The sequence below is a fragment of the Oreochromis niloticus genome, linkage group LG12 (assembly GCF_001858045.2).
Source record: "Oreochromis niloticus isolate F11D_XX linkage group LG12, O_niloticus_UMD_NMBU, whole genome shotgun sequence".
NCBI classification, from domain to species: Eukaryota; Metazoa; Chordata; class Actinopteri; order Cichliformes; family Cichlidae; genus Oreochromis; species Oreochromis niloticus.
The window spans coordinates 32,581,216-32,593,810 of NC_031977.2; the positions used below are offsets into that span (position 1 = coordinate 32,581,216).

Below are 12,595 nucleotides of genomic sequence, written 5' to 3' on the forward strand. Positions count from 1 at the left end.
TATCATAGGGTCATGTCAGGCTGTCATATCAGGGAGGTGTTCAGAAAAAAATGCATCGGGCAAACATGGATAATACTTTCTAAGGATATTAAGTGATGACATTAAGTACATTGAAATATTGTACTTTGTAGGTGGTCCTAAAAGATTCGCTGCCTGTGCAACTGCTGCACTTCTCCTGCACGTGCAAGGCTGGAAAAGCTCTGTGCAACCATTGTGTTGCTCTTCTGTTTCAATCTGCACACTATTCGCAGTTGAAAGGCCAAGTCGTTCCCCCGATATTGAGCTGCACTGAAGGTGAACAACAGTGGCATAAGCCCAGAGTTATGGTGAGTGCAATCATCGCAATATTTTTAATGTAACTTTATATTTTATAATTAATTTTTTCCATATTGTAATAGGGGATAAAGCCTGGCCCTGTTGAGAAGATGGCTGTGCTCTCAGCCAAACCCAAAACAAGAAAGACCACAGAGGGAGTGCGGTAAGTGCTTGCTACTGATGAGGTTTCAGATATCATCACAACATTCGTTAGGGCAATAATATTTAATACATAATGGGGGGAAACTAATTATTGTTAAAAAGCAGATTCTAGTGGTAATATAGTGAGTTTTAGGGCCTAGCAACTAATAAAAATGACTTGTTTCAGTATTTATAAATTTAAAGTTTTGATCTGCCATGGCAACTGTAATGAATAAGAAAATTGACTTCTTGTCCCCCAGTGGCACTATGACATCATGATATTCTATCTGAATTCTAAGCTGAAAACTGAAAATCTGTTTAAAATTATTATGCTTTTTTGTTACATATCATTCAGGAAGTGTTTTTCGAATTTCAAACCTCTAATCATTAGTCATAATGTTCATTTGTAAAATATGTGTGTGTGTGTGTGTGTGTGTGTGTGTATATATATATATATATACACACATACATACATACATACATTGCTATTATTGTACCTGTAATTGTAGTAGATTTCCCTTAAATTTAAAATGTTTGTGTGTGTGTGTTTTCTGTAACATCCAGGAGCAAACTGTACAAAGGCCTTTACGGGGACCTTCCTGACCTCTCGGTTCTGCGGGTATCTGAAGTGTACCAAACTTTCTCTGATGCTGACCGGCCGATGATTTGTACCATGGGAATAAGTGACGATATCCCACTTGTGGAGTCAAGTTTTGGCAAGGTGCAACAAGGAAGTCCACTTTCTTATCAGCAACCATCCAAAGAGAAAGCGCAGACTCTTCATAATGCTTCACCTCCACCATCATTGCCACTGCAGGACTACAGACTGAAACCATCAGAGTGCATGTTTGTCTGTTCCAGGAAGCAACAGCTGCACATGAAAAGTCTGGAGGTGACGCTGGAAATGTCCCAGAGCATAGAATGTGCTACGCGAGAGCAGAGTGAGTGTGCCGATTGGTATAATGTACGGAGACCACGAGTGACTGCATCTCGTTTTAGAGAGATCTGTCATGTGAGCAAACCCTCTGAAGAGCTGCTGGCTGAACGCATCTTAAAAGGTACTCACCAGACAGGCCCTATGAAGAGGGGTTTAGAGTTAGAGGCAGATGCGATCTGGGAATACTGTCAGATAAAACGAGTGAACCACTACAAATGTGGATTTGTGGTGCACCCAGATGCACCGTGGATTGGTGCATCACCCGATGGTATCATTTTTGACCCCTTGGAGCAACCTCCGTTTGGCCTAGTAGAAATGAAATGTCCAAACATTAAAAGTTATGTAGATGCACCTTACCTCAAGGTCAGCAGAGGGACATTGCAGCTTAAACCAACACATGCCTATTATTGGCAAGTTCAGGGCCAGCTGCTAACTACAGGTATGAGTTGGTGTGATTTTGTAGTCTCCACTCAAGAAGATGTCTTCATACAAAGAATACAGAGGGATGAGGGTTTGATGGAGACAATGAAGCCTAAGATAGATATGTTCTATTTCCACGTGTACATGGACAAATACCTTGCAGTGTCATAAATGGGCAGCTTGTCATTCCTGACTTTAATGTCATAAACTTACATGGTGGGCAAGGGCCATTGTATTATTTGCTTGTTGTTTTGTTTTGATCAAAATAGAAAGCTGTTAATAAAAGTAGGTTTGGTGAAGAGTTCACACAGACGAGTTTTGTGTTAGTATTAATATCAGCAGTGTTTGTGTTCAAAACATGGGGGGGTTTTTTGGTAGAAAGGAATCTGATATCCTTACTGTTGTAAAACTCAAAGTATGTTAAATAAAGTTGATAATTTGAAATCTGTGTTTTTTATTTTCAGAATTTCAGAATTCCAGAGAAACAGTATTTAGTAGCTTTAGAAAATCTATTGCAGTCAATAAGAAGCACACAGAACAGTGCAATAGACAATGCGGTTAAAGTAAGGCAGTTTTATTTGCAGAGTAACAGTAAAACATCAAGTGATTTATTATTTAACTTTATCCAGGAAAGAGGGTGTGTTAGCTGTTGATCAATTTTACTTAAGTAACAAAATTTGCTACTTAAGTTCTTGGAGAGTAACTAAATACATGAATTTAAAATAATAACAATATTCTAAAGATATTCAAAGTATTCAGAATACAGTATTCTGACTAGACAAAGTAATGGAATGTGCTACAAAATACATTTAAAGGCAAGAATTAAGTATTCAGTAACTAAATACAATTGTAAAGTATTCTCCCAAAACTGGCTACTTCTCCCACTAAATACACTACACTACACACATTTCAAACTTTTAATCAACCACCCATTTTTTGACCAGTGGTCCGTATTGATAATTTGTGAAGAGACATGCAACAGTAAACATTTGGTTTATACTCCCAGAAATGGAGAGAGGGATGACAGTGTCAAAAAGTTTGTTTTCTTTAACCCTCCTGATGAGCCTCTCCACGTGGACCCTCAGACGTGCAATGGACTGGGTTCTAAGGACATCCAACTCTGACATTTGAGCTTGCTTGGACAAAAAGGCTGGGCGATGGACTTTCCCAGGCACTAGCTCATCTACCAGAAACCCTTTGTCCACCATTATATCCATCTCAGGTGTCAGGAGGGAGGTGATGCCAGAGTGCCGGAAAATCTCCTTGTCACTGATGGAGCCTTCAAAAAGTGCTGAGACAAATGTCAATGCTCCATGGGGGGACATGCCAATAAGCGCTTTGAAAGTGGAGTGCGACTTGTAAGTTGAAAATACCTCGCTCTGGAGCAGAAGGGAGGAGGGTGTTTGGCATCTCATTTCAGTACAGTCCAGAATGACCTGGGTATTTTTATAAGTCCCACTAAAATCCGCGGGGCAGTTTGCTCTCACTCTGCCAGGTGCCATCCAGATGGAGACAGATCCAAGCAAAGTGTACAAAAAGTTGGACCATGACACAAGTATTCTACTCACTATAGCTCTGTGGATGTTAAACTTGTGACAAAGCTCCCTTTGCGTACAGCCGGTTGCCAGATAATTCAGGAACAAGAAGAGCTCATCAATTGGCAACAATTTCTGGAAGAGAAAAAAAATTGCTGCAGTCACAAAAATGTGCAACACACACAGATCAAGCAGGTAGTAATTGTGTAGAACTTACAGTTGGTCTGTTTACAGGGCTCTCGGTGGATGTGCTGGTGGAAAGGCTCTTCTGACCACTGGTGACCCTCACCATCCTGCTTGTTGCCTCTTGGATTAGATTCCAAAAGGCCATCAAATGCTCATATGACGGAAATCTGCATTTAAATGGTGGATGTTAATATAGTTTTTTATCTGCAGCTATTGCTAAATTTCAGATGACATTACAACTTTCTATTGGTCAATTTAATACATATCAGAGGTAAGTTACATTAATATTTTTAAAATGATGAGGATAGAAACGAAAACCAACTCCAGCCTTGTGTTAAAATGCACATTTGTGTGGTAATATTATTAAGGTCATGGGTCACTAGTTGAAAACTTCAGGATTTCTTACCTTGTATAGTACCGAATGTCCTCAGGTGATGTGGCAAATCGCTGCAGTCCAAATCCCTGCGTCAAATGATACGACTCAAGCTGCCGTCTAAGCTCCTCAATCTCCCGTGACATAGTTTCATATTTAATGCGGTCTACCACAATCAAAGGACTTGCTGCATAGTCGTGGTCTTCAATCAGGGGAATGGAGGCTGGAGCAGACTCAGTACAACCAGTAATGGGCATATCAGACACGTCGTTTTCATCCTCTGTGTTGTAATCTACGGTTGCCATAGCCACGGTATCAACAGGTCGAGGTCGGCGCTCCCAAACTCCGGGTCGCTCCGTCTTTTTTGAAAAATTATTCCAGTGGAATAAGGAGGGAACAGCTTTCGGCTGAAGACAACGCTTACCAGAGGAAGACACGAAGATCTCTCCTGTCTCAAAATGCCGACTACACACTCTAAACCTGGTTGTAACTGTGAAGCCGTCCCTTCTGATTTTTATCAGCCATTGTGCTCGCAATTCAGAATCTTTGGGAACAGAGTGGAAACTTAACATCTTGTTAAATCTCCCCCCAGCAGTACACAGCGGGACACAGCAATGGTGACCGGTCCCACCTTCTGCTCTTTGTAATTTAAAGTGATCTTTCCGTTTCTGTTTGTTAGACATCATTTTGAAGTCCACCTCCGCAGTAGCGACTGACGGGAAAATAAAGCTACCGGAAATGTACAACCCCACATCCGGTCTCAAACCAGGAAGTTAGCATTTTCTTGTGCACAGGGTCAAATGGGACAGCCTTCATCGTGTCGCTGTGACGCAATCGGCCTTAAAATGCGGCTGGATACAGCCATGGAGTTAGATACCGGCGGAAAACACCTGCAAAGATAGAACAACCACATTCATATATATTCAAATAATTTAAAATAATGTTCATTTACCTGTTAGTAGCACACACCAATTCCAGTCATTGGTACTACCTGGCTTGTGTAGTCACTAGGTTAAAAAAAAAGCTCAACACTGCCCCTAGCGTCCTGGAGCACTTCCGTTGTGTTTTGGAGTTTGTACGTGCTTTGTCTCTAGAGGCCACCGTACTACTCTGTCATACTGTAGGACAATATAAATATGACAGTTGTGTATATAAATAGCATTATATGAACAATGGATAGAAAACTTAAACCATTTACATGAAACTGCACAAGCGAATTCAGAGTCCATTTCAAGATTCTGGTACTGACTTATAGAACTCTTCATGGACAAGCTGCTGCCTACATCACTGAACTTCTACAGCCTTTTGTCCCCAGCAGGTCTCGTAGGTCATGTAATGAGGGTCTACTTGTCATTCATCATAGAAGGCTGAGAACTAAGGGAGACAGAACTTTTGTCACTGTGGCTCCCAGACTGTGGAACTCACTCCCACTGAGCTTAAGATCTCTGGACTCAGTAGCTTCTTTTAAAAAAACAACTAAAAACATCTTTTTAGAAGTGCATTTTGTTAACTGTTGTCTGTTTTGTTTTATATTTTCTTATCCATGTGTGAAGCACTTTGTGATCTTTTATCTATAAAGGTGCTATATAAATAAAGTTTTACTTAGTTACTTACTTACACACAAAATCTTTGAATATTTACAGATATTATAGTCAGGAAGCATAAACACATGCGTATGAGGGAAGAAAATTCATTTCTGACAAGAAGCTGGAGTTTTCTAGTCAGTTGCTGCCTCCTGCTGACTCTCTGTCCTACATACATATGCATTTATAAGCTTATGCTCTGCTAATGCCATTTGAAGCATCAGAGAAATAAAGCATATAATATACCTGTTTGTACCAGGAATCCATAATGACTTCTTCAGTTACAAAATAAAGAAAACTAAAATTTTGACCAAAATTTATTCAGAAATGTATTCTCTGACATGAATCTCCAAAATGTTTCAGAAAATATCTCTTTTGCTTCCTTTGATTTACAAAATTACAACAGTATTTCTTTTACTCCATGGGACCTACATTAAGAAAGTTGAGGTCAAGATATCTAAATGTTAAGATATATAAATGTTGTTTAAATATTTACATTTTGTTACGGATTCAAATATTGAGGAAGAGTACAAAACCAGAATAGTCCAGAAGGGTTGGGTCAACACAATGATTGTATTTGAACACACGCGTGGGGAGATAATTACTCCACACCGTCAGCATGGATCTTCCCATGCTGTCATGGAAGGAACACAACTGACCTTCCTGGTGGACACTGGAGCAACTTACTCAACACTGAGAGCCACACCAAACAGTGCAACACTCTCCAACCACACTGTGAGTGTGGTGGGTTTTTCCGGGGTTCCTATGACTCTGCCACTAACTGATCCAGCACTGACTTTGAAACACCGATACGTGGTGTCCCCACAAGTGCCTGTAAATCTCATGGGCAGGGATCTGCTCGTGAAACTATCATGTGTTCTGCAGATGGACTTACCGTTACTCTTCCAGGAGGAAAAGAGTTCCCGTGCCTGGGGACACATTCAAAGAACCAATACCTGGTGCAAACCTCTGGACAAGCTACAGCCGACATTTACTGGGGAAGGCTAGTAGAAGACGGGATTCTCAGACAATATCAGCTGTGGAAACCCTGGATAATGAGCCTGGCCGTCTACACCCCGCCGCGCGATCCTTACCACGTCACTCTTTTTTATGACAGTGACGATGATGACATGTACCGAGAAAACTTTCAATCTGACCTTGAAGGTCAAATTTGGAACGTGCGTTGCCACAATATCTATGTCGGACCGGAAGGAGTAGCAGCGGCTGTGAAATTGACGGACGAACAACTGCCTTGGTACGAGATGGGATCAGAGTCAGCCCCTCATCTCACGTTGGCGGTCCATGTAGGTCATCAGGCAAGAGAAATGGGACCAATGGTCAAGCGGGCGCTGGATAACGCTTGGTGGCAAAGCACTCAGATTCCAAATGTATGGTACGTGCCAAAGTGCAAAACGTACCGAATCACCTGTCTGTCTAACGACGCGGTGGTTCTAGAACACCAGGAAATCTCAAGATCACATGGCTGGGAGAAAACTGACCACCCTGATGCAGTCGCCGCGCTTTCACAACTGCCTGACACTCTGTGGTCTACGGGGCCCACTGATGTTGGCCTCGCTACCTGTTCGCCTGTCCTGTTTCAGCTGAAGTCAGAGGCGCCAATTAACAGACCACAGTACAGACACAAGCCGGAAGCTGAGGAAGGGATTGCAGAAACCATTGAAGGCCTATGGAAAGTAGGTGTGCTTGAGCCTTCACACTCATCTTGGAACACACCTATTTTGCCAGTGGAAAAACACGGGACAGGAAAACAGGATGGCACATGACCTGAGGGCCATTAATGCCATTAATGTATGGCCGTGTATGGGCGGTTAAACCCATTGTTGGGATTTAGAGATTCTTTTATTGCTGCCATATAATCTGCCTTATGATAAATGTATTAATAACATGTTTTAGAGTATTATTTTATCAGTAATATTGTTTACAGGGTTCATATTGCATTGAATATGTTTGTCATCACATTCATTCTATTCACAGGTTTAGTTCATTTTATACACATTGCATATCTGTGCTTGTTTAGAGTTGATGTTCCATCCAAGAGGGTTTTAAGCTTCACTGGTGAGAGTGTCCAGGTGATACATGTTGAGGGAAGATGAGAACATAGCAGGTTAATTCCATGCATGCTTACAATACACATAAATCTAGTAGCAGGCCTGAGCGAAGGCCCAAGTGTCTTCTGCTTCTTATTTGAGACCTGCGCCAATTCAGTCTACTTAGTGATTGAGGACAAGGGTCCATTATTAGCCCTTAGAGGCCCTGAAGCTTGAAGTTATTACCTTAAAAGGAAGGTGTTATCAAAAAGAGAAGTTATATGTCTGTTTATAGTTATTAGAGATGTACAAGATGTACCCTTGTCTGTAAACAATGACTGGACATAATGTATTTTTGACCTGTATTGACGTGTATGTGGGGGTGTGATCCTCTATGCTATAAAACCAGAACTCAGTGTATTTTTGTCAGAGCAAATAAGACATATGCTGACGGTTGTTCTCCGTTGTCAATAAACTCATCGTTTGATTGTACTTTTCTGGGCCTCCATCGTTTGTTGTCTGGTCTACAGTTGATCGATCTCGCTTCACCATACACGGCTTTAACCGCCATCTCATGGGATCAAAAGTGGTTTACAATTTGTATTAATGTTTATAGAGGATAATTTATCTGAATTTTACTGGATCTCCATCAACATCGCAGGCTCAGTTTATGCTCATGCCATCTGCTATTACCTGCTGAAATGCTGTCAAACCTAAATTATGTGGTTACAGCACTGAAAAAATATTTAAAGACGTAAAATTATAGTTAAAGTGGTCAATCTATCCAAAACCACAACATAAGCTCAAAGATAAACTCCTTCAACATCTCATTGATTTATGCTTTTACCTACTGAACTGAAATTATTGACTTCTCTTCTCTCAAATTCAGTGAAAGTGCATTCTGTCTCTGTCTCTGTCTCCGAAAACAGCTAAAGCTTCAACTTTAGAACGTAAACATTTATGGACCAATAACTGTAATGGAGTACGTAATGGACACTGACTGTATAATCTGACATTTTGCATAATGAGTACTTTTGCCTTTGCTGTTTAATATCAAGTTGGATTTCGAATGCAGCGATTTAATGTGAACATCACCAGAAAAAATAGTATGGAGGTTTGAATAATAAATAATAAATACACATATTTGCTTTTGTTCCAAAAACTACAAAACTAAGGTTTGTAGGTTTTCTGTTTCCATTATCTGTAATGCATGTGGTTGTTGTGCTTATTTGTGTTTTTAAGATAGATAGATAGATAGATACTTTATTAATCCCCAAGGGGAAATTCAAGGTTCCAGCAGCTTAAGAACACCACACACACAGCATTCACTACAATGTACCAGGATGATACACAACAATCAACAAAACAACATTACTAAATCTAAATCAATCTAAATCTAAATCAATCTAAATCAACAGTAGCAAAGCGTATAATGTACTGGGGATGCAGTCCTGTTTGAGGTGTGTGTCAGGATAATAATGCAATGGTGCAACAGTGCAAGGTTAAAATCTAGTGACCAACAGTAAATGTGTGCATATGTCAACATGTACAATAAAATGTAAGCACAGTAATTTAACAGTTCTAATATAAATATATGGGCAAATAATATAAAAACTAACCAGCAGTAGTATAAGAATTATGGCATCAGTGCAAGTCAGATACAATCATTGGTCAACAATAAAAAAATGTAAACATGGTAATATAACAGTTCTAGTATAAATATATGGGCAAATAAGATAAAACAGAATAAAGTGTACGCATGGTAATATAACAGTTCAAGTATAAATATATTGGCAAATAAGATAAAACAGAATAACAGTAGGCTAGTATAAGAGTAATAGCATTAGTGCAAGTAAACATAGTAGTATAAGAGTTCTAGCAGCAGTGCAGGGATAAGGTACAATACACAATATGGGCAGATAAGTCCTGTGAATGTATTAGAGGGTGGCGGTGCAGATAGACTATGCAGAGAAGACCAACTCTCCTTTTCCCTTAAGTGAAGCATTGTAAAGTTGTATGGCCCTGGGTACAAATGACTTCCTGAGTCTGTCTGTTGCGCATGTCAGGGAGCGCAGTCTCCAGCTGATCAAGCTCTTCTGCTGTATGATAGTGGTGTGAAGTGGATGACAGTCATTGTCCAGGATGTTGAGTATCTTGTTCATAGTCCTTTTGTCTGATACTGAAGTGATACACTCCAGTTCAGCTCCCACAACAGAGCCAGCTTTCCTTACCAGCCTGTCTAGTCGCCCAGCATCCCTCTTCTTAGTGCTTCCTCCCCAGCATGCCACAGCATAGAAGAGGACGCTGGCAACAACAGACTGGTAAAACATCCTGAGGAGCTTGCTGCAGACATTGAAGGACCGCAGCCTCCTCAGGAAGTACAGCCTGCTCTGCCCCTTCTTGTAGATTGCTGCAGTGTTGGCTGACCAGTCCAGTTTATCGTCTAGATGTATTCCCAGGTACTTGTATGTGTTCACCACCTCCACATTGACCCCCTCGATGGTGACTGGCAGCAGGGCATGCTTAGACTTCCTGAAATCCACCACCATTTCCTTGGTCTTAGCAGTGTTGAGTTGTAGGTGGTTGAGTCTGCACCATTGCACAAAGTCCTCCACCAGGCTCCTGTATTCCTCCTCCTGCCCGTCCCTGATACAGCCCACAATTGCAGTGTCGTCCGAAAACTTCTGCATGTGGCATGACTCCGTGTTGTAACAGAAGTCAGAAGTGTACAGGGTAAACAGGACTGGAGAGAGCACTGTTCCCTGTGGAGCTCCGGTGCTGCTGATGACAGTGTCGGAGAGGCAGTCCTTCAGTCTGACGAACTGTGGCCGTTCAGTCACATGCACATTAAAAATGTAATTTGAAAGCTTATTTGGACTTCATTAGTCTGTGTCCCACTTTACAGGAAAAAGAAAGGCAGGTTATTATGTAACCTTTCTACTGGTTCGGCCAACCAGAGATCAAACTGAGCTGTAACTGTTCAGCTAAAGTAATTTTGACACCACTTATTTAACCTGTGCATTATAACGACAGAGTGGTCTTAATACATTTCCTTTTGTCACCATATTATTAGCCTCTAGGCTGATCATGATCACATGCAAATTCAATTGGATGCTAAATAAAATTGCATATACAAGACCAGGGCTTCTGGAAACAATAGCAAACGTGCGTGATGAGAGTAAGAAACTATTGCACTCAAAAAGACAGATAAAATCTGTCATTTGAAATGAAAAATAAATTCATGTGTAAAGGGCAGTGAGCAGCATTTGGCAAAAATGACAATGATCAGACAGCTTCTAGTTGATAGGAAAGCATCAGTAACTGAATAACTGTTTGTTACAGCCAAGGTTTGCAGAAGAGCATCTCTGAACACATGTCAAAACTTGAAGCAGGTGGGCTGCAGCAGATGACCACACTGGGTGTCACGCTTGCTATTTAAGAACAGGAAACTGAGACATTGCATAGTACTGGGTGACTGGAAAAATGTTGCCTTATCTGAGTCTTGATTTCTGCTCCAACATTAATTCATTGTTCAGGTTTTTTCACCTCATTGTGACTGATGGTTGACTGACGGGAGACGAGGACCCACGTTAGTAAATGAAAGCCTGAAACTCAAATCTTTGCTACTTGGCAAAAGGTCAACAAAAAGAGATCAAATGATGAAACCAATGTAAACAGGCAAAATAGCAAATACAGGGAACAGAAGAGAGAGAGGAAAAAGGCTTACACAATAGTCCAAGGATCAGGCACACACACACACAGACACACACACAGACACACACACACACACAGATAGGCACAAACAATGCAGTTTAAAAAATGTTATTAACCCCAAAAAGGGGACATGAGGAGTGGAGAGTTTAATGTTGCACTCAATTAATGTAGCTATCATCCTACACTAATGTTACCAGAAACACTGGAGTGTATTTACCTCTTTTACAGCACAAATAACTGAGCGTACCAGAATCTGTAATTGGTGGATTAATGGCAGATAGCGAGCTCCATTATTCTCTCGTTAAACCCCTTTAGAGTCGGTGTTTTTCTGAGCTGTTTAATATGTGTAACAGGTAACTTCAGACAACCATCATAAGTGAACATAGTTGATCACCGAATGCACAAATACCACACTGAACTCTAACACTTTTACAAACCAGCTGCCTTCAAGCCCTCAGGTTATGTAAGATGGCCTGAGCTGAAGTGAAAAACTGACCTGTCAGAGTTTTAAAGTCCTTTTGGAAATGATCATCAGGGATCATTTGATTGTTATCAGCTCACAGTTCCGCTTGTTCAGCTAACTCAGGTAACTTGCTTATCTGTGAAGTCACCATTAATGGTAGATGATGTAGATTTTAGACCAGGATTTGCAATCATCAAGTTGTTTTTGTTAAGGTTCAATGCAGGGGACTCAAATGCAGGACTCCTGAATCAGCTGAACACAAGGATTTATTTACAGAGTTCACCAGGTGTATATACAGAGAGTGCAGGGCAGTGCTATATACAACAATATGAGGGACGGGGCTCCAGGGAAATCCAAGGGGGGAATCACTCGCTCTCCAACTCTCCACATACACGACTGCAGTTCCTTTCTTCACACTTGACACACAGATTCACACGGGAAAGGTAATCCAGGGGTCTGTAGATAAGGAAACAGGAATGAGTACGATATTCACAAAAGACACTTGACTTATCTTGAGCTGTAGCTTGACTCTCACTGACGCGTGGTAGACAACGATCCAGCGAAGACCAGCAGTCACCTCCTCATGTATGTCAAAAATGTGAACACTCACTGGGAAAGGTAGTCTAAGGAGCTTGAAAAGAAAAGTGTCTGGCTTGAAGCTTCTTCAGTTCTAAGGTCAAATGGTGGAGAGTCCCATTAAAGCCCTATGAGAGTGTCCCCCTAAGAGGGACATGAACCCCCTGTTGATCCTCTACCTAATCACACGAGACAAGGTGTGAAAACGGGTGTAGGTCACAATCAGCCAAGGTTTCGGGTGAACCCGCTGTAAAACCTAGCCCCACCCTATCATGTGATTTCCTGAGGTCAAAAGGCCCAAATG

General features: G+C 41.1%; 2 protein-coding genes across 2 annotated transcripts; one reads left to right on the forward strand and one right to left on the reverse strand.

Moving 5' to 3' along the window:
* The first annotated feature begins 265 nt into the window (after positions 1-265).
* Positions 266-2,165, forward strand: LOC109204540 (uncharacterized). Its single transcript, XM_025896825.1, has 3 exons — positions 266-326; positions 399-478; positions 1,021-2,165. The coding sequence occupies exons 1-3, from the start codon at positions 324-326 to the stop codon at positions 1,982-1,984; spliced, it is 1,047 nt and encodes a 348-aa protein (XP_025752610.1). The 5' UTR covers positions 266-323; the 3' UTR covers positions 1,985-2,165.
* Positions 2,166-2,548: 383 nt separating this feature from the next.
* Positions 2,549-4,360, reverse strand: LOC102078153 (uncharacterized). Its single transcript, XM_025896824.1, has 3 exons — positions 3,941-4,360; positions 3,566-3,701; positions 2,549-3,483 (listed from the first exon to the last, which is right to left on the reverse strand). The coding sequence occupies exons 1-3, from the start codon at positions 4,210-4,212 to the stop codon at positions 2,731-2,733; spliced, it is 1,161 nt and encodes a 386-aa protein (XP_025752609.1). The 5' UTR covers positions 4,213-4,360; the 3' UTR covers positions 2,549-2,730.
* Positions 4,361-12,595: the final 8,235 nt, after the last annotated feature.